The sequence below is a fragment of the Panthera tigris genome, chromosome X, assembly GCF_018350195.1.
Source record: "Panthera tigris isolate Pti1 chromosome X, P.tigris_Pti1_mat1.1, whole genome shotgun sequence".
NCBI lineage: Eukaryota > Metazoa > Chordata > Mammalia > Carnivora > Felidae > Panthera > Panthera tigris.
The window spans coordinates 70,649,048-70,676,262 of NC_056677.1; the positions used below are offsets into that span (position 1 = coordinate 70,649,048).

The following is a 27,215-nucleotide window of genomic DNA, read 5'->3' on the forward strand; positions in this document are numbered from 1 at the left end:
CCATATGATCCTGTCAATCGATGCAGAAAAGGCCTTTGACAAAATTCAGCACCCTTTCTTAATAAAAACCCTTGAGAAAGTCGGGATAGAAGGAACATACCTAAACATCATAAAAGCCATTTATGAAAAGCCCACAGCTAACATCATCCTCAATGGGGAAAAACTGAGAGCTTTTTCCCTGAGATCAGGAACACGACAGGGATGCCCACTCTCACCGCTGGTGTTTAACATAGTGTTGGAAGTTCTAGCATCAGCAATCAGACAACAAAGGGAAATCAAAGGCATCAAAATTGGCAAAGATGAAGTCAAGCTTTCGCTTTTTGCAGATGACATGATATTATACATGGAAAATCCGATAGACTCCACCAAAAGTCTGCTAGAACTGATACATGAATTCAGCAAAGTTGCAGGATACAAAATCAATGTACAGAAATCAGTTGCATTCTTATACACTAACAATGAAGCAACAGAAAGACAAATAAAGAAACTGATCCCATTCACAATTGCACCAAGAAGCATAAAATACCTAGGAATCAATCTAACCAAAGATGTAAAAGATCTGTATGGTAAAAACTATAGAAAGCTTATGAAGGAAACTGAAGAACATATAAAGAAATGGAAAACCATTCCCTGCTCATGGATCGGAAGAATAAATATTGTCAAAATGTCAATACTACCCAAAGCTATCTACACATTCAATGCAATCCCAATCAAAATTGCACCAGCATTCTTCTCGAAACTAGAACAAGCAATCCTAAAATTCATATGGAACCACAAAAGGCCCCGAATAGCCAAAGTAAGTTTGAAGAAGAAGACCAAAGCAGGAGGCATCACAATCCCAGACTTTAGCCTCTACTACAAAGCTGTCATCATCAAGACAGCATGGTATTGGCACAAAAACAGACACATAGACCAATGGAATAGAATAGAAACCCCAGAACTAGACCCACAAACGTATGGCCAACTCATCTTTGACAAAGCAGGAAAGAACATCCAATGGAAAAAAGACAGTCTCTTTAACAAATGGTGCTGGGAGAACTGGACAGCAACATGCAGAAGGTTGAAAGTAGACCACTTTCTGACACCATTCACAAAAATAAACTCAAAATGGATAAAGGACCTGAATGTGAGACAGGAATCCATCAAAACCCTAGAGGAGAAAGCAGGAAAAGACCTGTCTGACCTCAGCCGTAGCAATCTCTTACTCGACACATCCCCAAAGGCAAGGGAATTAAAAGCAAAAATGAACTACTGGGACCTTATGAAGATAAAAAGCTTCTGCACAGCAAAGGAAACAACCAACAAAACTAAAAGGCAACCAACGGAATGGGAAAAGATATTTGCAAATGACACATCGGACAAAGGGCTAGTATCCAAAATCTGTAAAGAGCTCACCAAACTCCACACCTGAAAAACAAATAACCCAGTGAAGAAATGGGCAGCAAACATGAATAGACACTTCTCTAAAGAAGTCATCCGGATGGCCATCAGGTACATGAAAAGATGCTCAACGTCGCTTGTCATCAGGGAAATACAAATCAAAACCACACTCGGATATCACCTCACGCCAGTCAGAGTGGCCAAAATGAGCAAATCAGGAGACTATAGATGCTGGAGAGGAGGTGGAGAAATGGGAACCCTCTTGCACTGTTGGTGGGAATGCAAATTGGTGCAGCCACTCTGGAGAACAGTGTGGAGGTTCCTCAGAAAATTAAAAATAGACCTACCCTATGACCCAGCAATACCACTGCTAGGAATTTACCCAAGGGATACAGGAGTACTGATGCATAGGGGCACTTGTACCCAAATGTTTATAGCAGCACTCTCAACAATAGCCAAATTATGGAATGAGCCTAAATGTCCATCAACTGATGAATGGATAAAGAAATTGTGGTTTATATACACAATGGAGTACTATAGGGCAATGAGAAAGAACGAAATATGGCCCTTTGTAGCAACGTGGATGGAACTGGAGAGTGTGATGCTAAGTGAAATAAGCCATACAGAGAAAGACAGATACCATATGGTTTCACTCTTATGTGGATCCTGAGAAACTTAACAGAAACCCATGGGGGAGGGGAAGAAAAAAAAAAGAGGTTAGAGTGGGAGAGAGCCAAAGCATAAGAGACTCTTAAAAACAGAACAAACTGAGGGTTGATGAGGGGTGGGAGGGAGGGGAGGGTGGGTGATGGGTATTGAGGAGGGCACCTTTTGGGATGAGCACTGGGTGTTGTATGGAAACCAATTTGACAATAAATTTCATATATTGAAAAAAAAAAAAAAAAACTCTTGGTCTTATTCTTACTACTCCTTCCTTGGTTTCTTTCAGATTTTGGACCTGTCATCAGCCTTTATTTCATTGGCTGACATCTTTTAAATGCTTGGATAATCCTGCATTAACTTAGTTGATTATATGGGGATACAGTGCTCTTAAAGCCTCTACTCTGTTCTTGGTATTCAAAACATATGTTATACAGAGAGATTTAGCTTTGATTATAATCACAAGTAAGAACTGTACACTTCAAAATCACTGAAGCTAAATTCTGGGAAAAAAATCTTTAATATAGGTCTACCTACTTTGCAGCTCAGTAGTGAATTGTTTGTTTTGCATTTCTCCAATAATACTTTTGCATAGAAAGAAACTTGGCAGTGAACTCAACTTAAATGAAGTTGACCTCAGGCCTGTCTACTTCAGAGGAAACACATTATATCTTGTCTCAGAAACAGAAAAAAAATATTTTTCTCACCTCCTTCCAATTTCTCTTAAAACACTGTTAAGCCTAAAATGTAGTAAGAGAATCCAGATAGCTCTATTTGAGAAAATAGACTATCTTTATGGTTTTTCCTTCCATCTCTCAAAACTTTATTGGGATGTCATTCCACTCTCCTAAAGTCTGCTACTAAGTCAGATTTTATTAGATACTAGATATTTGCTTAAGGTTTCTCTGAAAAGGTACCTTTCAAAACAAAACACAGTCATTACTGTCTTTATAGGAACCACTTTCTCCATTCCTAAAAGGAGGCCATTTATTCCCAGGAAACAATGTTATTTATGAAAAAACAATAAGAAAAGTAAAGAAGCTAAATATGGATCAGGTATGTAAAATCTGTTTTAAAGCTTATTAACTGTATACTTTTGAATCATGAGTATTTTAATAGAGTTAAAATGACAATTGTCAAGTGCTAAGCAAGACCACTATGAGTCATAATACCTTATTATGTCTACAGCCCTTCAGATCATCCTTAACACTTTCATATTCATTTTCTCATGTGAAGTATTATTGTCCCTATTTTACTGAAAGGGAAACTCAGGTAAAAATATATCAAGCCACATAGAAAATTAGTGGTAGAATCTGAATTTAATACAGATACCCCAATCCTTTGTATGTTTCTTTCAAACTGCTCTCACAAAAATTATAATTTAAAACATTATAACTTTGTCTTAATTCATTTCATACAAAGTGAATTTTCAATGAACAAATGAAAAATATGTATGAGCAGATATGTAAAATACTGTAAAAGTCTAGAAAACTAAAGTTCAAGTCACATTTTAAAATTTTAATTAAATTTGGCTGAGAGACCAAGTATATAACATTTAAAACTAGCAGGGCAATGGTAGTTTCATGGCATATAGAGCTACCAGTCCTTCAAGCAGAGCTGTTACTGTAACCAGCAGAGGTTTCACATTGATCTTCTCAGTGGATACAAAGCATGTCCAGCCCAGACAAAGCCTGGGACTTGTTTATTGGACATGCTTGAACTAGAACAGTGTATCAATTTCTTAGGGCTGCTGTAACAAAGTACCACAGTCTGATGGCTTAAAACAACAAAAATTCATTGTCTCATAGTTCTGGGACCAGAAGTATGAAATCATGGTTTTGGCAAGGCCATGGTCCCTCTGTAGCCTTTAGGTAAGGAGCTCTTCTATGCCTATCTCCTAGATTCTTGTGACTTTAGGCATTCCTTGGTTTGTAGATGCACAACTTTAATCTTCCATCTTCACATGGCATCCTCCCTGTATGTTGTCATATCATCTTCTGTCTGTGCATGTCTGTCTTTGTGTACAGATTGTCCCTTTTTATGATGATACCAGTCATATTTGATTAGGAGCCATGCAAATGACTTTGTGTTAACTTCTTAATTCTATAAAGGTCTTATTTCATTAAAAAAATCTGTTTCTAAACAAAGTCACTTTCTGAGGTATAAGGGTTAAGACTTTAACATATGCTTTTTGTGGGAGCAGCACAATTTAACCTACAACAGGCAGTGAAATAATATCAAATAAATTTTTATCACAAAATCATTTTTCTCATATACAAATTAAACATTAAAGTATACTAAATTCTTTTTAATTCTCTTGGCATGAGAACACATCTTCTTTTTATAAGTATTTATGGGCACTTGTTACCAGATTCATAGGAATTAATACATTTTTACGTATTTGATGCTCATTAAAAATAAAATAGTGTAAACTGTCAGAATCATAAACATCCAAACCTTTAAGACTTTGGTCTGCTTGGAAAATTGGATTTATTAGAGGGTATGGTATAGTATGTATTGAACGCCTATCTTTCAGAAGAACAGCAGAATATTTCTGGATATTATGATACCAAATAGAAAAATTTCATCAAATGTGTCAGCTCTTCAAGGGTCACTTTCCTCAAGCTATAAATTTATAACATCTCTCCTTTGTCCAACTGGACTGACAAAACAATAAGTTTGACACATTTTACATAATAAGAAATGTTTGAGATGCATCATCTCAGGTTCCTTCTAATTTCTTGTCTCAAAAAGGATAAAGATTTTCTAAGTCTTGGTTCTTAGAGGAAAAGATTGAATATCCTGTACATTATTATTGCTATAAATCTGGAACAATTAAAGAACTCCTTTGAAAGAACACTACTATTACTTATTATCAATTTGAATATTAACTTTTTTATGCCCATTTTTTTAGTAATGACTTAAATGACTTGGGAGTTTTGGAACTGCCATGGCAGACTTCCCAAGGTAAAAGGAACCATACATATGGAACAAACTACAACTTTTTGACCTAGTTGAGTTTCCTCAGTGATAGAGATGCTGGATAGAGATGTAAGACAAGCTGGATAAAGCCAGAGTTTGGATGAAATGGTTTAATATTACATGAGACTAGTTCAAATAGCACTAGTTCTTAAGAGATGAGACCTGACCAAAAAAGAGATCTTTGTCATGGAAGGGTGGTAAATTGGTACCAGTTACAAGATAATTATCCAGTTCATATGAATTGTACTCTGTGTATTTTTTCCTCTATCAAAGATGACAAAACATGATAAATCAGAAATGTTTGAGATTTTGTACATTAAAAATTCACCTTGTGGTACACTTCAAAAGTATGAGTAATGTATGAATATCTTGTTTTAGAACAATAACATTAGTAGTCAGGTATGAGAATTGAAAACTGAAAGTCGTCTAAGACTTCAATGATACTAATGAGTGGTTCAGAGGCCAGACAGGCTCAGGGAAACCACAAGACAACCCAGATGGAGGGACTGTCAGCATTCTATTCAAGAGTCAACTGATATATTAAGAAAGGAAGATGATTGAAAAATGAGTTTTGCTTTGTTTATTGTTCTGTATTGATGTGTCCTTCAAAGTGTTTCCTAACTTGCTTTTTAAGGAACACATTAATTTTGTTTTCAGGATGAATTCTATTTCAGTAGTGTATAAGTTTCCCACTGGGTGAAGTTTTTCTCAGACTGTCACAGTGACTTTATTCTATTACAATGTATGAAGATATTTTATAACATAAAAGAATAGATAATACATTCACCCATACAATTTGTACAGAAATGGCTGATAGTACATAGCCTGACTTCTAAACTGTAGAGATCTTAGTGCTAGCATATTTATAAAGTGAGTTGCGCTTGAAAAGATCCTAGAGAAAATGATTCTATGAAATGATTCTGTGACCTTTATTACCAACGACTACGAAAGTAATTTCTATTTGTAAAATATGTTTCTCTATGTATTTTTCTTTCTTTAAAAATAATTTTTGTACACATAAAAAAGATAATTTGTATACATGTTAAAATTTTCAAAAATAAAAAGTATAAAAAGGTACAAAAACAGTGTAAAAAGAGAATAAAAAATGTACACAGTGAAAAAAAAAAAAGCCTCTCTATCCTAACCCCCTTGTCTCTCAGTTCCTCTTGCCAGGGGCAGTCACCCTTAAAAGAGTTTGCTCTATGCACTTAAAAGCAGTTATGTATATTTGTAAATATACACATATGTTTATTTTAAAATGTTATACAAAAGGTAGCAAAGTATATTGATTCTTGTGCATCTTGCTTTTTAAATTTAATATAATTTGAAAATTGTTCCACATAAAAAACATAAAATTTGAAGTGGTTTACTATATTAATGCAGGTCAGCTTTCCACTGTCAAAAGGAAATAGAGCATTGAATTTATACTTTCAAAGTAAATGCATGTGCATTAATGTAGCATTATGATTCAAAATAGAGTTTTTCTTTGAAAACTGGTTTTCAGATGACTGTTATTAAAGTAGAATAATAACAAAATAATATAGGAAATGCAAGTATGCCTAAAATCCACAAAACTGAAACAAACAGATATCCTTTCTTACTCTGGGCTCTATACTTTCTCAGAAAAAAAAAAAAAAACGAAAAAACAACAAAAAAAAAACCAAGCAGATAGCAAAGATATAGTTTAAAAACAACTCTAGACTATTTTGAGGACAGTAAAAATTCAACCTTATATTTTGAAAGAACTCTGAACTAGAAATCATGAGTTCTAATCCCAATTTTTCCATGAATTAGTTGTGGCATTACAAGTAAATCATCTTACTTCTCTGGACCTCAGTGATTTTTTTCTACCTGAAAAATTTGTGGGGTGGATGATGATTAAGTTGAAGATGACAATGATAAAGAAATAATATAATAATAATAATAATAATAATAATTTATTATCCACCTACATTGTACTAGGCACTTTATAAACATCAGTTCATTTACTCCTCATAGCAGTCCAATGAGACACATATTATCTCAACACTTGCAAATGAGGAAATTGAGGCTCATAAAGATTGCATACACAGTTTCCCAAGATCACAGAGTAAGTGGTAGAATCAGAGTTAGAATACCTGTTTTCCGGATCTGGAGCTTCAGTCACTGTTTTCCAAGCTTTTTTCTTAATTCATGCTTGATTTTCATAAGCATAAGAATTTTGCCTGCCCCTCTGTGATTCTAATATGCTTCCTGAAATTGAAAATCACTACATTATATTATTTTCTAATTTTATTTACATCTAAATCTTCAGTATGATCATATTATTATGAAATTAGATCCTGAAATGCCTGGTGAATTATCAAAGAATAGTTAATATTAATATTCATTATAGTTTTAGTGTTAAGTATAGCTGGAATATTAATTTAATCAGAACATGCAATTCCCTGGCCAATTTAAGTAAGTATTTGGATGGTCACTGCCACCTGATCAAACAAAATAGAATTCAATACATTTTCTCCCAATTAAATAATTTTAAAAAACAATATATCACATATTAAAACTATATATCCTAGGACTTGAATTATCTTGTGAAAGAACACATTAAATTTTAAAAAAAGGATTCAGTGGGTTTTCTTGATTAGTAATTTTTATTCTCAGTTGCTATTTTGGCATGTATATGTTTTTTTAGGAGTGCTATCCACAGGTTCAATGCCATCATCACATTGTCCAACAGCCCCAGATCATCCACTCTCCACAGTGCCAACAATCCCATTCTAGCCAACAAATCCAAATCATCACGGGAACTGATTCAATTTCTACAAACACTGGAAATGAGTTGTACCATGGTGGATTAAGCCATATACGTGACCAGGTAAGATCAACTGATTTGCTTATAAAACTGAAATAACTCTCTTAAACCCTTCTCACACCACTTTATAGCCACTCACATTTAATTTTCATCAAAATATTGGGGTATTTGTGTTTTGTTTATGGCATATTTAAAACAAAATTTTCTATTTCCTCTCAGAAGACAAAATAATTCAGGTCTATTAATGCATGAAATCTATGAAGGAAGTTATAAACTGAAAAATGAATACCTGATTTCTAGCTGATCCTCAGTTCTAAAATTGGTTCTACAGTTGTGCAATATTAAATATTTTCATGAGGTATAGTATTTAAATGAGTAATGAATTGGAAATAATTTTATCTACTTTGGTCATATTGGAAAAAATAACCATAAAAATTCAAAATTCATATTTTTCCAAACTAAAAAAAGCCCAAAAGTATCTTTTCTTTGAATATCATGTATGGAAATATTGTGGTCTAGGATTACTCTAAAATATGGTTCAGATGGTCTTGAACTTCTTACATTAAATGGATTAGCAATAATGATTAAAAACATTTTATTATGTGAAATCATTTGAAATTGTCATTTTTATAGGTCAATGTTGATCAAATAGAAACAATTTCATACAGTTCAATCTAATACTTTGCTTTGCTTTGGTTTCCTCAACATAGAGTAGAGATTTATTGATCACTTCTTTTTTTAAAATTTTTTTAATGTTTATTTATTTTTGATGGAGAGAGAGACAGAGTGTGAGTGGGGGAGGGGCAGAGAGAGGGAGACACAGAATCCAAAGCAGGGTCCAGGTTATGAACTGTCAGCACAGAGCCCCATGCAGGACTCGAACACACGAACTGCGAGATCATGACCTGAGCTGAAGTCGGTTGCTTAACTGACCGAGCCACCCATGCGCCCCTATTGATCCCTTCTTATAGGGTTATTGTAAAAATTTGTTTGTAAAAACAAATTATATTTTACATGTTAAGCACTTACCATAGTTGAGTGCTAATGGTAAGTACTTAACAAATAGTAATTATTGGTTTTTAGTAGTAATTATTATTCATAAACATTAAATCTTCATGCCAAGTACTATGAGAAATACACAACTGGGTAAGACATTGTCACATTTCTTATAGGTGCTTACCGTCTAATAGGGGAAAGTGGCAAACACATAAAACATGATGCAAAGCAATGTGTTGTCTGTCATAAAAGAGGAACAGGCAATGTGCTTTGGGAATAGAAGAGAAAAGAAATTAATTTCTGCTGGCAGATCAAGGAAAGCTTTATTGAGGAGATAGGAACTGACGTGGACTTTGAAAAGTGAGAATTTCAATATGTGGTATTGTGATGTGGCATGGAGATGACATCCTGAGAATAGGGAATTACATGAAAAAAAGTCATAGATTTGGGAAAGTACCTTGGGTTTCAGGAAATGTCAGTGATTCATTTTGTATTGAAAGGAAAACATGAAATGAGGAGTACTAGAGTATAGTGTTAAAATGGTACATTAAGGCCAGATCATGAGGTCCTTGGATGTTAAGTTTAAAAACTTGTACTTTATTTGGTAGGCAATGGAGAGTAAGTGAAGGGTATTAAGTAGGAAAATATTGATACATATGCCTTATGAGGTTAATCCTAGCAAATTTTATACAAGATAGATTGGCATATTGATTAATTTTCTTCTCACAATGATCAGTTGAGGAAGGTGTTATTGTTGCCCTTATTGCCCTTACTGTTACCCTTATTTGGTAAGGAAACTGAGGTTCAGAGAGGTTAAGTTACTTGCAAAGTTTTGCACAGCTAGTATGTGGTGGAGTCAGAATTCATACAGAGAAGAGAGTTCTTTATCAATAGTGGAAATGTGAATAGAGCACTGGATTAAGAGCCTGCCAGTAGAGAGGTATTGGTGACATAACAGAAAGTGGACTAGCTTCAGAGAAGGAAGACCTGGGTTCCAGCCCCAGGCTTTGTACTTTTCAAACTGTGTGTTTTTAATAAATACTAAATCTCTCAGAAACATCCTCATCCACAAAAGTTCAGGTAGTAATGTCGACCTCATAGGGTTGATGATATAAAGTCTAAATAAAAACATATGTTGAAAGTGCTTTATAAACTATAAAGTCTACAACATGAAAAATGCCAAGGAAAAAGATTTGCAGAGATTATTAGAAGCTATTTCAAGTGTAAAACTTAAACTATAATAATAACAGTAGGAATAAAGTGAGGGATAAGTATCAGAGATGGGGAAGAATACCACAGGATTAAAAATCTTGTCTAGTGTCAGTGGTGATACTATGATATCCTTTTACTAGCTTAGTACGACTAATAGTACATTTGACTAGACTAGATACTGTCTATTTAGAAAATGGGAAGGGTTAGATTGCTTATATATTAGTTTCTGTTTTATTATGTATACTTTGGTTTGAGATTCTGATGTAATTTTGTTAAAGACCGAAGGTTTTTTGTATAGATTAAATTTTTCTGACTTTTCAATATTTTTTGAGGAAGAAGTTGCAGTGCTGCTGAAAACAAGATAGTGCCCTGGGAAGCATAGAGCTAGTAATTTCACTTGTATGGATTTCATAGGATTGGATCCACCCCTGGTCAGAGTGAAGATGGGATAATCTGGTTGTACAGATCCCATAAACAAAGGAGAGAAGAAAATGAGTTCTCCCATCTAGGCTCCTTGATTTTTAAATGTCTCGTCCATATGTGTGGAAGAGTCTCTTTAATGAGTTATAAAGCAGATATAGGTTGGACTTTCTTAAAACTAAAGGTTGGCGCATTTTTAGTTTGTGTTTAGAATTAAATTGTAACTTGGAGGTAGCATAAGAATGTGAAAAGAACAAAGACTTTCAATTCAATTATTTTAGTTTATAAAAGCTGCCTCTGCTGGGCTGCATGATCTTAGGTAACTGACCTAACTAGACTGAGATAATTGACTTAACTAGAACTCAATTTCCCCATTTATTGTATTAGATACAATAAAATATATAATGTACTCAGCTTAGAGTCAAGTACATAGCAGATGCTGAAATAAATGTTTGATTCTGTATCTTCTTTGTTCCCCAATGCCAGGCTCCAAATCTGTCAAAACATCAATAGAAGAAATTGGTTCCCACTGTAATATTTTCATTTTCATTTTTTTACATTTTTAAGATGATTTTGTTCGTTTGTTTCAAGTTTTTATTTAAATTCCAGCTAGTTAACATATAGTGTAATATTAGTCTTAGGAGTAGAATTTACAATTCATCACTTACATATAACGCCCAGTGCTTATGTAATGATGATTTTTTTTATGGTGATTACTTTTTTTTTTAATTTAAATTCAAGTTAGTTAACATACAGTGTAGTATTGGTGTCAGGAGTAGAACCCAGTGATTCATCTCTTACATATAATACCCAGTGCGCATCCCAACAAGTGCCCTCTTAATGCCCATCACCCATTGAGCCCATCCCCCTACCCACCTCCCCTCTAGCAACCCTCAGCTTGTCCTCTATATTTAAGAGTCTCTTATGGTTTGCCTCCCTCAGTGTTTTTTATCTTATTTTATTTTTCCTTCCATTCCCTCACTTGGATATTGCTATTGTCAATGAAAATACTCCAAATTGTGATGCCTTTCTCCCATTACTTGAAAATTCAATTTTTGTCAGCATCAAGACAGTACAAATCTTAATGTCAGGTGCTTTTTCTGGCAATTATACAGGAAGCTTGCTACAATGTTTATTTGACATGTCATTCACTAATGATGGAATCTCTAGGCTCGTTAGCTCAATAAACTCAGCAGTTTTTCCTGTTTTGTCTCTCACTAAAATGTAGCTTAAGTCCCTCTTTGTATGTTTTGTTTTCTTCATCAAATAAGTGAATTGAAAATGAATTTTCTTTTGCACAAACCTCTACCCCCTGCTTATCCCTTCCAAAAATTCAATACATATTTATTCTGGACCCATCTTTTCCAAACTCCACCCTTATCTGTCTCCTGCTACCTCCTGCACTGGTTCCCTTTTGTACTCTTTGTTTTGTGGTGAACAAGAATTGTTACTTATTTGCTCTTTCAAAAAATAGTTTTTATTTTTTAATCAAACATGTATACAGCTTAGAAGTTCAAATAGTACTAAAAGGCATATTATAGCAATTCCCTGTCCAAAACTTGTTCCAGAAGCAACCATCTTCAAATTTTAGCTTTTTCTTTTCATATTTACCTCCGTACAGCTAAATAATATGCAAATTCCTATGCTATTGCGTGATGTAGCAATGTTGTATATTATCTGTTGATAATTCTGATACATAAGGATTTAGTTCTATTAATCCCCTATCCATCTGTTTCCATCCCTTCCATCATCCTAATATAGTTAAATCCCCATTTTCTGGCTAAAACAGTATTCAGTGTTTCTTAATGCTATGAAAATATTATTTACTGCAGAACCAATTTGTGTACTATTTTGCTTCTTTATCAACACAACTATTTTTTGTTGTTAATAATTCCCTATTTTTTTCTTTGTTTTTTTTTTTATATATCTATTGCTAATTCTTTTCTCAATACAATTTTATACACTCTTGTGTTCTGGGATTTTTGATCAGCCACCTCCTTTCTCTAAAACCCTGCAAACTATATATACAGCATACCTCTTGGCTTGAATTGTCACTATCTACTGGCCTCATTACTCTCCCCATATTTTGACAGCTTCATTGGTACACTTACAATCTTCTGTCCACTTCCTGCTAACCCCTGCCCTGGAATCATTAATGAAAACTTCATCGCTCATATCAGTGATATTTCCCACATTCTGTCCTCATGTTTCTTTATCACCCTCAATTTCTTCATTTCCAGTACATCTTCAGCCCTCACAGATTTTGGCCACTCTTTGAACCTCATCACATGAAACTATTTAATGTCCGTTTTTCTTATCATCACTTTTTTACTACATCTTCTACACTCTCATTCCTGCTAAACTTCACCCTCATCAAGGTCTCCAGTCCTCAGTTCCAAGCCAGACTGGACTCCATTTTCATCCAACAATGCTTTTGCTAGAAACCCTTAAAATTTATGTTGCCTTCTCTGATTACTGTCCTCATTTTACTGATCCCTTACTTTTGGGTAGACTACCATCCATTTTCTCTGCCCCTAGATTTTGACTTTTGTGATCTAGAGAAAGTCCACAAACTAGGCCAATTTAGTCTAGAACAGATTGTCTCTATCTTGCTGGACCCCCTCTGTTGCTAGAAATTCATTTCAATTAATTCTAATTAACTTTCTGCCAGAGTCTTCAAAATCTAATCCTTATCTTTCCCACCCTCTTCATGCTCTGTGTTCCATTGCTGTTCTCTCCCTCTCTGCATGTAGTTTTTACCCTCTACTGAGAATGGCTACTGGAACTCACATTTTATTGTGTACCACAATCAGTTGGAGGGTGTGCTTAAATAGAGATTGCTGGAACTGGATAATTTATTTGCATTTCTAAGTTCCCTGATTACCCTAAAACTCCTGGTCCAGGGGACCACACTTTGTTCTTTCATCAGGTGATCTTCTCCAAGAACGTGTCCTTGGCTTCCTTCTCTTTTCTTTACCCTCTCTCGCTTGACTATATGATATAAAATCTTGACTTCTGCAATATTTACATGGACAACTGCACATGATTATCTTTACATAGACAACTCCCAAAACTTTTCTCCTCTGCTCTAGTTCATCATTTTTAATGGACTAGTTGCATCTCTACTTGGCTGTCCCACAGTCACCTTCAACTGACCACATAATAGCTTTTCATTCTATGTCCCCTATTTATACTAATATCTTCAGTGCCCTAATAACAAAGGTTAGAATTCAGCATTATTTTTTACTTTCCCTTTCCTTTGCCACTCCAAACCTAATCAGTTGTCATAGTCTGAAGATTCTTCCTATTTATACCCCCCCCCCATAGAGCTGAAGGTTAGGTGTCCTTCTTATAACTCCCTTAGTATTTGATCTGTGACTCTCTTTATAGCCCTTACTAATTGGTCAACACATTCCTTACATTAAACTTATTTAGGTACATGTCTTAGCTCTTCTAAAAGACCATAAAGCCCTTGAGAGAGAAGATAGTATCTTATGTATGTATATTTTCCAGTAGCACTTAGAAGTGTACCTTAGGACAGTGTTTAGTAAGTTCTCACTAAATGTGTGCTGAATGAGTGAAAAGAATCATGCCACTGAGATCTTTTAAATCCTGAATGTGGCTTGTGGGTATAGATTTTAGACTTTGGTTTAAGAAAAAAAGTTAGAATATAAGATAAATTGCATTAAAAGAGCTACTGCATATGCATAGTAAGTTCCTTCAATGGCTTACCTTACATAAAAATGTGGTTCTATTCCTTGAATAAATTATATACTGAAGAATGGTGGAATATAGAAATGACAGAGAAGTGGAAAAGAGAAAAATGTGGTGACAAAGGTGTTACCAAGATGTTATGCATTAAAAAATACATGGTCATTTGAAATCAATTTCTTTGAGGGGCACCTGTCTGGCTCAGACGGTAGAGCATCCGAACCTTGATCTCAGGGTTGTGAGTTCAAGCCCCATGTTGGGTGTAGAGATCACTTAAATAAATAAAACTTAAAAAAATTAATTTAATTTCGTTTGTATATATCCCACTTCATTACAAAAAGGAATAAAAGAATTTGGGGGCACCTGGGTGACTCCTTGTGTTGAATGTCCTATTCTTGATTTCAGTTCAGGTCATGATTTCATGGTTTGTGAGATCGACCCCCATGTCGGGCTCCATGGGAGCCTGCCAGGGATTCTTTCCCTCCTTTTCTCTCTTTCTCTCCCCGGCTCATGCTCTCTCTCTCTCTCTCTCTCAAAATAAATAAACTTAAAAAAAAGGATTTTGAGTAGCTCAAGAGAATAAGAGGTAATAGACTACAAATAGATGTCAGGGGCAGTGTAAATATAATGGAGTAATAACACCAGAAGGAAAAGAGAGTACACAGAAAAACAGGCCACAGAGTTCCATGTCACTAGTAAAACTGGGTTAAATACTTTGAGCTTTCTTGAAACCATAGGGGAAGAAAAGGGGAAACATGATTAGTGAAAAGTGTCCATTATGAGAAAAAGTTTTATGAATTCTTGATAGTCACTTGTATTGTAGGAAAATATTATACATTTTTTTCTAGTCAGAAAGAATAATCTAAGCTTTCACAAAATGTTACAAATTCAATCACCTGTATTCATTCTAACATGACAATCCAAACAACCTACCTTTTTTCACTTGGTTGGGAGTGGAAAAATCATCTTATTTTATAACATAATGTCAAAATTCACACACACACACACCCAATGAGGAATGAGGACAACTTTGATTAGGTTTCACTCAAGGTGTTAAAGCACCTCTTCCATATAGTGCTTTTCCATCTATTATATTTAACATTTAGCCCCAATTACAACTTTTATTACAACTTTCTCACTACTTACCTTGCAACAAATGTTTAATTAGCATCTGCAATACTCAGGTACTACGCTAGATGGTGGAATTAAATAAAGATATAAAGACTGTGTTTCTACTCTCAGGCAGTTGAGATTTTTATAGAAAATTTACAATTGTCTTCCATTCCTTCTATCACTATTTGAATAGCCAATTGTCCATTTGCCTTAGGTTAAATAAAACCACTAATTTATATGATAGCTTAACAATTTACCAAAAAAATGTGATATCTCCAGTAACTTTATCAAATAGGTAATAAATTATTTACATTTTATAGTTGAAGTTCATAGAGGTAAGCAATATACTTAACCTTCAACTAGGAAGTGGGATCTCCATTTTTGGCTCCAATTTCCATTCTTTCTCATTGTAACATTTTGCTGCCTAGGTTTAGTTACGTAGAAAATTGAATTAAGCCTTATTTCAAGTACAGAACTGTTGTTATGAGTAAAGTCTTCAGTTTAGAATTGCGATTTTTGTATAATACATTTCAATTCAGTGTCAACATTTATTGAAAATGTTCTATGTACCAGGTACTGTATAATGCAACTTTTCTTTATTAAAGTACCTATGGAGATTAAAATAGAAGTGAGGGTTTTCAAAACCTAAAATTCTGACACTTTGTATTCTGCTATGATTTCTTCTTGTGGTACAAGATAAGAAGAGACCAATTATATTTTTTACCTTATTAGCTAAATGATGTTTTACCTAAAAAGCATGAAATTCCATAAGGGTTAATTTCCCCAGGATTAACTAGGGCTTCAATCAGTCTGACAGCTATTAAATGTTCCAAATCAAAGCAAAATTAATGAAGCAGTAACATTATTTATCTATAAATGTCACTATATCATTATGAGCTTTGCAAGATAATAATCTATATGTTGAAACCTTTTATTCAGTGATATTTTCCATTATCATGTAGCAAAGTTACTACTCAATAAAGTCTAACCACAACAGAACTTGCTATTTAATATGTTCATGACCTTTTAGAGGGTTAGGCCTTTATGTATAATCACTTTTATATAACATGGCGTTTTAAGCACTTTATAATCTGCTAAGCAACCCTTCTAAATAGGCCAAAAATGTATACACTTAGGTCAGTTACTCAGTGGAAATAAACTTAATTAAGCCAACACCCTGTACTGCTGGATTGTGATTTATCCCTTGATCACAAACTATCCTTAGTCCTAAGCAGCATTCTCACAAATGTGTGCCATTAAGCTTGAGGGACACCAGACAAGAAAATATAGATGGCTCAGCTGAAATCCATAACTATTGCATGTCTACTATCTTCAGCGGCTTTATAATAACTACCAATGAACTTTGTAAATATGGTCAAAAGTATGATCTTTAAATATCAAAATATATCTAATGTAGATGCTAGCAAGAAAATTCCACTCCTGGAATCTCATAGACTACACATAGGAAACAAAACCCCAGACTGGAACCAGGACAAAAACTTCTAAGGCAGGAGTAAGTTGAGGCCCATGGTTTTCCTTTAGAAGGTAATTTCTTTCTATAGATTTTTCTGAAAAATGACCACAGATTTGCCTCTGGTTTCACTACTAACCATTGTTGCCTTGTCTTGGGTTTATGGCAGCAATTCTAAACAAAGAATTTTTAACTGCAATCAGAAACGAGGAGTTGGACTGCTTGGCCATTATTATAGTTAAATAATGATCTGATTGAAGGTACTTGATTGATGCATGCTAAACAATCTTTAATGATTTTTGTAAATTTTTGGAGAAATGTCACTGGGAACAACTATTTTTTCAGCATAGTTTGCATTCCTTCCCAGTTTATATGTGAAAAATTAAAGCTGTTATCCAAGATTGACATTTAAGATACCTCTCATTCATCAGGCAGAAAAGTAGATATGGATACACCTATATCCCAATCAATCCTATCAATTCAATATTGGTCACAGAGAGAAAACCTCCATCCATTAGAACTACCATTATTCTGACCCAAACATTCATGGTTTTTTTGGGAGGCTCCTTATTTTGGCTTTTTCAAAGCAACAAGAACATAGATTTGAGCCAAGTCTAAAATATATGTCACAACATACCTAAAAACAGTTCCAATAAAGTTAAAGAGCTCCAACAACCTGTGATTTAGTAATAGAAAATATTTGTAACTGGCACATCACAGTTTATGGTTAGGAAATTTCATCTTATTGTTAAGCACAGTCCTGTAAAAGACTTAACAGTGTATGAGAATCTGACTTCTGTCTGTCCTCTCCCTCCAAATTTTTGAACCCAACTGGCTTTGTTTTTTACTGAGTATTACTCAAATGTTATAAATTGTAGACGATACAAAACTGAGAAGAAATATACACACAAAGGAGTGATGTTTTGCTTCTTGATTTTCCATCTTGACATCTCTTTGGCCAGAAGAACCCATTCTTCAATTCTAATGCTCTTACCCTTTCACTGGCTGATTAAAATTTATTACCTAAAATTCAGGCGTATTTTGCAGTTTTCCACTAATAAAATCAAACTCTTACTGTTTATTTTTTTAATTTATTAATGTTTATTTATATTTGAGAGAGAGGGAGACAGAGTGCACCTGGGAGAGGGGCAGATAGAGAGGGAGACACAGAATTGGAAGCAGGCTCCAGGCTCTGAGCTGTCAGTACACAGCCTGATGCAGGGCTCGAACCATAAGATCATGACCTGAGCCAAAGTCGGACGCTTAACTGATTGAGCCACCAAGGTGCCCTAAACTCTTACTGTTTCAAGTTGTAGCCCAACTAAACTCCAAAATAGCGCAAGTAGAGACAGTGGAATTCAAAAGTAGCTGAGAAGACAAATACAAAAGGTCATCTGGGGAGGCAATTTTTCTAGTGGGTACGAGAAAGCATTACCTTATTTAATATTTATGTAGAGTTCATAACATTGTCTGGCACATAGTAAGGACTAAATAAATACTAGTTATTATTATCATTTCCCAAAATAAAATCACTTTCCTTTTGTAACTTTTAGCACCTCTTTATAACTATGGACACAGATACAATGTTGATGTAAATCATTCCTTATCCTAGACTCTGTGATTTTTTTAAATTTATTCATTTATTTTGAGAGAGAAATAGAGAGAGTGAAAACATGGGGGAGGGGCAGAGAGTGAGAGAGAATTCCAAGCATGCTTCGTGCTGTCAGTGTGGAGTCTGATGTGGAGCTTGGTCCCACTAACCACAAGATCATGACCTGAGCTAAAACCAAGAGCCAGATATTTAACCGACTGGACTCTGTTATTCTTTATTTGGGTGCCTAAATCCACCACATAGAAATCACATGATCAAAAGTTTTAGTAATGGCACTAAATATTCATGTGGGGAAAGAATTATGTACTTAAAAGGTGTGCTAGTGTGAAGTGCACAAAATATTTGTGCAAAAATAAGAAAGAAAGAAATATTTTAAGACAGTTTGGAACCATGAAATTACTCTGTCAAATGAATCACACTAAAAGGAAATAAAATGATTTTCACAGCATTATGAGGGGATTATAAGAAGCTAAAAGAAAAAATATGCAAAATACTAAACATGAAATAGTTGCTTGGAGATTCTAATGGGAGCTCAGCACTTGAATATTATTGGCTAAAGAAATGTCATCTTTTACTTGGGAAAGTTACAGGTTTGGAAGGGACACACATAGAGTGGTGAGGCAGGAAGAGGTTATATACCTGACCAGTTACAGCAATGAAACAACTTGAAGGTCAGTAGAATGACACTAACATAACAGCTAGATTTTCCCTTATCCAGTTATCCTTGAATGTTAAAATCATATTGGAAATCATGTTTTTTATTATTTTTTTAAAGCTTATTTATTTTTGACACACAGAGAGAGCGAGCATGAGCTAGGGAGGGGCAGAGAGAGAGGGAGACACAATCTGAAGCAGGCTTCAGTCTCCGAGCTGTCAGCACAGAGCCTAATGCGGGGCTCAAACCCACGAACTGTGAGATCATGACCTGGGCTGAAGTCGGACGCTTAGCTGACTGAGCTACCCAGGTACCCCTTGGAAAACATGTTTTTAAGCCACTCCGAGTTTGGTAAATATATAGATGGTTGATAAGGGAGTAATGCATGAGAAAAACATGAAATCAAAAGCATTCTTTTGATTATTCTGAATAAAGCCTTGCTTCATTTTGATCTTCATTTCCTGAGAGGGGCCTACCACTAAGGACCCGACTGCCAAGATCTAGAAATATAGGTAAGACTCAAATGCCAGTCTCCAACTCTGCAAGGAGTTCAGTTTAGTTGCTACAATCAGACTTACATAAACTTAGGAAGAAAGTGTAAGGGATAACCACGATATCCTTGAGGAAGTGCTATCTATGCTCTTTTTTATTCTAACCATTCTTGGTTAGCTTCTTTAAGAGAGAAACGTGTAAAAAAATCTTTCCAGAATCAACTAGCATTTGGGATCACTTCTAACCAGGTAGATACATGACTTATTTCAATTCAACAAAGACTTACTAAGCAACTAACTATACAGTGTTCAACCAGTATTGTGCTAGATAATATGGGATATATCAAAAAGTATGACTCATTCATTATTCTTAAGTTTATTTCTTTTGGGTAGGGAGAGAATGCTGAGAGAACAAGATTTACATATGTAAAATAATATGAAAATGATTCAAGATAATTGAGCACAAAAAGCTAAATTGAATTAGCTTGTTGGCTGGCATATTTTCAGTTTTAATGGTGATATTAAATCTTGAGATGGAGTTCAAAGTATGGGTAAGATTTGGATACACAGCCAGAAGGAGAGAGAGTTTTCCAAGAGCAAAAAATGTGACTAAAGACTAGAGACAGGAATAACATGATGTGTGCCCAGGACAGTGAAACCTACTATGGTTAGAACAGAGAAAATGTTGGGAAATAGATAATGTTACTATATTCATGTTAGCATTTGAAGTTTTTATATTGAATATACACAACTTAGTAATTCTATGACATTTATACATATTATGTGATGATATTGACTTTGCCAGTTTATCTATTCATGCCTTCACATAGGAGACTTTACCCTCTTTCAGAGGCAATCATTACTTCTCTGGGAGCAACTTCAAAGGGTAAATGGACAAGATAACATTGTGGTGTATTCATTAGGACTTTCAAAAGTGTGAAAAATATATATCTTAATGAGATGTGATTATACTATACTGTATTTTGAATATGGCTTTTTGTACTTATCTGTATATTACAAATGGCTTAGCATAACACAGACATGGCTATGAAAGTCCATTTTGCTTAGTTTGCAATCTTACTTTGCAAATCTTCCATTTGCCTTAGCATGCATGATATTTTTAGGGTCTGTATTCAGAAGACAGGTTGAAAAGGAAGTATCAGTGGTCAAATTTGGAGTCCATTTGTCCTATATATACTCAGGAATAAATGTATTTATAGGACACCTTTGGTCTCACATGCAATATCAAAGGTAGTATGGAATGCAACCTAAGTTATTAACCTCCCCATAGTGCTATTTTGGAGGTGGGTGGCAAGGCGGTCAACATTATTGAAAAGATTGATAACAAATTATATGAGGCCAACAGAATAGGTTTTATTTTGGGCACTATTCATCATAATTTGTGTTTAGGATTTCAAATGTCTTTGAGATCTATGAATTTTCTACATTTGGCCCTTAGCTACTCTTTCCCATGTCAGTTGACTAGATATTTAGTGCAAACAATAAGTGGAGGGAATATAAGAAAAAATACATAAAACATTGAATCGAGGTTAATTTAATCTATCTTCAAGGTATGCTAATAAATTAAGCTGCCTTTCATTGAGAAGATGCAAGTCCAAATGAAAGTCATTCTTCTATGTCAATATAATTCAAGTAATTCATATGTTCTTTTCCAATAGGGAATAGAAGAGTAAACCATGCAATGATAATGGGAAATTTAGAGATTTTGATTTACTAGTTTTATGCAAACATATATATTCAAGAATTTTTATATAAATTATTCAAGTTTTGCGTTCATTAGGTCACTTAGATTAGTGGTATAAAATTGAAAATACTATTGCAATGTTGCTTTTCCTTTAAATTCCTCCCATATTGAAAAATGTATACCTTAGACGCAAAGGAAATTTAGTGAGTTGATTCATGTGATGACTTTGTAATGAGTGACTTGTATTAATAGGTTATGTAACTTTTTTCATTTGACATCAAAACATCTATCAATTTAGAAATACTTAATGTTGTTTATAATTGTGGTTGATGTTTTCATCAGGTGATAACTGAAGATGATTGCCCTGCAAAATTGGACCCCAAATATTTTGGAGAGTTACTTGCTGATCTAAGCCGTAAAAATACAGATCTATATCACTGCTTATTAGAACATTTGCAGAGAATTGGAGGAAGGTACTGTAAATATATCATTTGCCTCAATGTTGTAGCTATCAAACATTCTATGATACTTTGGTATTTTTAATGTGCTTTATTGTTTAGAGCACTTTGGAGCTCACAGTGAAACTCTAGAACTTTTTTTTAAAGACTTTATTTTTAAGTAATCTCTACACCCAAAATGGGGCTCAAACTCACAACCTCAAGATCAAGAGTTGCATGCTCCACTGACTGAACCAGCCAGGTTCCCCAAAACCCTTGTACTCTTAATGGAGAAACAGGGTAACTAATGAGCATATCTGAACACATGTCTTAAGAGTTAACATACTTTATTAAAATCATCAAAAGAGATCACACCAGTCCTTTTAAGATCAGTAAAGAATTCTGTGAACTTTCTTTTATAACATACTTTGATGGCAAATGTGAACTCTTGGACAAGGAGCTAAAAAAATTCATGGCATACTGTGACTTGTTTTAAGATATTACATTGATGATGTAAGATACAAGCCCATTGTAAGATATTACATTGATGATGGAAGATACAATCCCACTGTCAATACATCACTGTTTATCTTCCATTGTTATGCACTCAATGTACAAGGCCATAATTTAATATATGTATATTACATATAATATATCAAACATAACTTATATACCTATAAATTAATATAAATACAAATATGTATACTATATACTAAATAATAATTGTATGTATTTAAATATATACACATAAGGAATTTATCAACTATTCATGTACAGACGAGAGAATATTATGTCATTAAATGAATTCCACAAGCTATACCCCTTCTACATAGTGACTTCATATATATGGTCAACTATCAAAGTCTAGGAAAGCTTCACAAATTCAGAAAAATATGTAGGATAAAGGAGTGTTGGTATAATTTTTTTTCTAGTTCAAACTTCACTAACTGGATTCTTCTGCCTCTTAGAGATCTTTAATCTCTTATCCATCTTTTTTCCTCTCCACTTATTACATCCCTTTCTCTCCATTTTTAGCTCCATCCTCTCTAACTTCTTGCTTCAATATTTGTAACTGCAACCATTCTGTTACTATTATCCTCAATTGCTTTACCTCCTTATCTTATTGTCCCTCCCACTTAGCAAAATCCCATCTCTGGAGTAGTCTATCTCTCTTTATATATTGTTTCTTTTTACCACCATCTCCTCTTTATAATACCTAACATGCACTACCCCTAGAATTCAGAGGACTCTATGGGGGCTATTTTATTTACCCTGATTTCCTTAGTGTTTAGCATGGTGACTAGTTTAGTGTGGTGCTCAATAAACATTTGGAGAATATATGAATGCTTTATTTTTTTTATTTAAGTTTTTAAATTCCCGTTAGTTAACATATAGTGTAATATTAGTTTCAGGTATGCAATATAGTAATTTAACACTTCCATATATCACCTGGTGCTCATCACAAGTGCCCTCCTTAATCCCCATCACATATTTAACACATCCCCCACCACTTCCCTTCTGGTAACTATAAGTTTGTTCTCTATAGTTAACTTATAAATCTCAACACCCAAAAAACATATAATCCAATTCAAAGCGGGCAGAAGACATGAACAGACATTTTCCCAAAGAAACATACAGATCGCCAACAGACAAATGAAAAGATGCTCAACATCACTGATCATAAAGGAAAGGCAAATCAAAACTACAATGAATGCCTTCTTTACTGCTACATCCATGCAGTTAAGCACTGTTAGAGGAAAGCACAAGCATTTATTTGAATTGATGTTATTATAAATGCATGATTTCCATCTTCTATTATTTTATACTAATCAACACTTTCTCCCATTACCCAAACAACTATTACACACAAGTATCCATGTGCATAAGGTCACTAGCTTAAAATCTTCCCCCTCTCTCTGAGTAGTCGATTATTTATTGAGTGTCCACTATGTGCCAGAGACACTGTGCTAAGTGCTTTTCCTGTATTGTCTTATTTGCACAGTAACACTATAAAGTTTCAAATAGAGACCCAAAGAGAGTAAGTTATCAAGGTCACAACAGCTACTAAGTGCTTGAGATGGATTCAACATTTCTGAGAACTATTTTTACCTATAAATTGTGATTCAGCTTTTCTGCAAAGCATCCCTTAGATATTCAGCTTGGTCTAAGTGTTCCTCTTCTGTGAATTAATTATTCCCTGTGAATATTTCTATCAAAGTATTGCATTGTGTAATCAAGAGTATATAGAGGGGTGCCTGGGTGGCTCAGTAGGTTGAACATCTGACTCTTGAGTTCAGCTCAAATCATGATCTCACGGTTCGTGTGTTTGAGCCCCAGGTCAGGCTCTGCACTGACAGTAGTGTGGAACCTGCTTAGGATTCTCTCCCTCTCTCTCTCTCTCTCTCTGCTTGGGATTCTCTCTCTGTCTCTCTTTCTCTCTCTCTCTCTCTCTCTCTCTCTCTCTCTCTCTCTCTCTCTCAGTCTTTTTCTCTGCCTCTCCCCCGCTTGTACTCTCTGTCTCTCTCAAAAATAAATAAATAAATAAATAAATAAGAGTATATAGAGACTTAGTCTTAAGTACCCTGATTCTATATTCAGAGTTCATATCCTTGGTTTATGTTTCAGCTTTAGTTACATACTTGATGTGTAATGTCAGGCAACTTGCTTAACTTCTCTGTACCTCAGTTTCTTCATCTATAAAATAGGAATTATAATAACAATACTTCTAGATTTGTTATAAGCAATAAATGATTTAAGATGTACACTTACAAACAACATCAGCATCATGTAAGAACTTGAAAATAAACCTACAGACTCAGAAACTCAGGGGGTACAGGTCAGCAACAAACCCTCCAGAGGATTCTGACACATGCTCAAGTTTGAGAACCATTTACCTAAGGCCACAAAAGTGGAACAACCTGGGACTAGAACCCATAATCTGAGAACCTTTTCTCCTTAAGCAATTTTTTTAAACTTTATCTTTGCTTTTGATGGCTATAATATTTTTTTTTAATTTAAATTCAAGTTAGTTAACATACAGGAGTAGAACCCAGTGATTCATCTCTTACATTGGACATCCAGTGCTCATCCTGAAAAGTGTCCTCCTTAATGCCCATCAGCCATTTAACCCACCCCCCCAACTTCAACTCCAGCAACCCTCAGTTTGTTCTCTGTATTTAAGAGTCTTTTATGGCTAAACTTTCAATACTAGGCATATATTTCCAAATTTTTAAAGATATTATAGACAATTTGAATAAACTATCAATTTTTTGGATTCATTGAACTTGAAAAGTTCACATAATTTAGACTGGTTTTACATTGTTCAAATTTTGCCTTGGGAAAATTATGTTTGTATGAAGTAAGATAATATTTGTGCTTTGTATTGCCCCAAAATAGTTCAGAGCACATGACTTTGACAATGTTTCTCAATAAAGGGATACAGAATGAGAGTTAAATATATTCTAAATTTATTAGTTTCATACTATTTAGAAGCAGACAAAGTAACTGAGCAAATGGAGTTATATTATTTCATAATGATTATTCCAGAAAAGGTGTAATCAGGGCTTCAGAACAGCTCTTTCTTTGAGGAGTTTTGATAAATTTACATGGATGACTTAAATGTGTTATTAAGCAATATAAAGCCTTGGACTTAATTCCTAGAGTACCTAAAATATGACACACACAAACGAAATAGAAAGGTAGTGTCTCCACATTAGTAAAAACTCCATTTGGAGAGGGCCTCATAAAATTTTGGTGCTTAAGACTGTCAGAAGTTTGTGAGTTTCTTTTATTACTTCCCCCATTTCCACCTTTCTTTCCTTTTTTTGTTTTTCCTTAATATATTCCGTCCTTTCTAGGAGGTGAGATAGCATATAGTAAGTGCCATGATTTTTTTTTAAATATTTAAAAAAATTTTTTAAAGGATATATATTTTTAATTCCAGTTAGTTAACATACAGTGTAATATTAGTTTTAGGTGCACACTATAGTGATCCAACACTACCGTACAACAGTGGTGCTCATCACAAGTCGACTCCTTAATCCCTATCACCTATTTAACCCATCCCTCCCTCACTTCCACTCTGGTAACCATCAGTTTGTTCTCTGTAATTAAGAGTCTGTTTTTTTCATTTGCCTCTACCTCTCTTTTTCTCCCCTTTTGCTCACTTGTTTTGTTTCTTAAATTCCACATATAAGTGAAAGCATATGGTATTTGTCTTTTTCTGACAGACTTATTTCCCTTTGCATAATACTCCCTGGCTCCACCAAAGTCATTGCAAATGGCAAGATTTAATTCTTTTTTATGGCTGAGTAATATTCCATTGTGTGTGTGTGTGTGTGTGTGTGTGTGTACCACCTCTTCTTTATCTACTCATCAGTGGATGGAAATTTGGGCTGTTCCCATAGTTTGGTGTTTGTAGATAATGCTGCTACAAACATCAGAGTACATATATCCCTTTGAATTAGTAATTTTGTATTCTTTGGGTAAATACCTAGTCATGCAATTGCTGGATCCTAGGGTAGCTCTATTTTTACTTTTTGAGGAACCTCCATACTGTTTTCCAGAGGGGCTGCACCAGTTTGCATTCCCACCAATAGTTCAAGAGGGTTCCTTTTTCTCCACATCTTTTCCAACACCTGTTGTTTCTTGTGTTGTTGATTTTAGCCATTCTGACAGGAAAAAGATAATATCTCATTTTAGTTTTGATTTCTATTTCCCTGATGATCCCTGATGCTGAGCATCTTTTCATGTGCCTGTTGTCCAACTCTGTCTTCTTGGAAAAATATCTATTCATGTCTTCTGCCCATTTTAATTAGATTATTCAATTTTAGGGTGTCGAATTTTATAAGTTCTTTATGTAATTCTTTATATACTAAACCTTTATCAGATATATAATTTTCAAATATCTTCTCCAATTCAGTAGGTTGCCTTCTTTGGTTGATTGTTTCCTTCACTGTGCAGATGCTTTTTATTTTGATGAAGTTCCAATAGTTTAATTTTATTTTTGTTTCCCTTGCCTCAGGAAACATCTAGAAAGAAGTTGCTAAGGCAGTATCAAAGAGGTTACTGCCTGTATTCTCTTCTATGATTTTTATGGTTTCAGGCCTCACACTTATGTCTTTAATCTATTTTGAACTTACTTCTGTATTTGGTTTAAGAAAGTGGTCCACTTTCATTCTTTTGCATGTTGCTATCCAGTTTTTCCAACACACTTGTTGAAGAAACATTCTTTTTCCCATTAGATATTTTTTTCTGATTGTTGAAGATTAACTGACCTTATAGTTGTGAGTTCATTTCTGGGTTTAACTATGAGTCTGTTTTTGTGCCAGTACCATACTGCCTTGATGACTACAGCTTTGTAATATAACTTGAAGTCCAGAAGTGTGATGTCTCCAGGAAGCACAGAGGACCCCCATTAGATTCAACAAAAACCGACCATCAACAAGGCATATCATAGTCAAATTCACAAAAGACTCAGGCAAGGAAGGAATCATGAAAGCAGCAAGGGAAAAAAAGTCCCTAACATACAAGGGAAGACAGATCAGGTTTGCAGCAGACCCATCCATAGAAACCTGGCA

At 34.5% G+C, this 27,215-nt stretch overlaps 1 protein-coding gene across 1 annotated transcript in view; it reads left to right on the plus strand.

Moving 5' to 3' along the window:
- The window catches only part of POF1B (POF1B actin binding protein), a 109,648-nt gene that overhangs the window by 34,839 nt on the left and 47,594 nt on the right, over positions 1 to 27,215 (plus strand). The window contains exons 4-6 of the mRNA XM_007092876.2: positions 2,995 to 3,096; positions 7,694 to 7,876; positions 21,542 to 21,672. Coding sequence (XP_007092938.2) covers positions 2,995 to 3,096; positions 7,694 to 7,876; positions 21,542 to 21,672 — 416 coding nt within the window. The remainder of the gene's footprint in view (positions 1 to 2,994; positions 3,097 to 7,693; positions 7,877 to 21,541; positions 21,673 to 27,215) is intronic.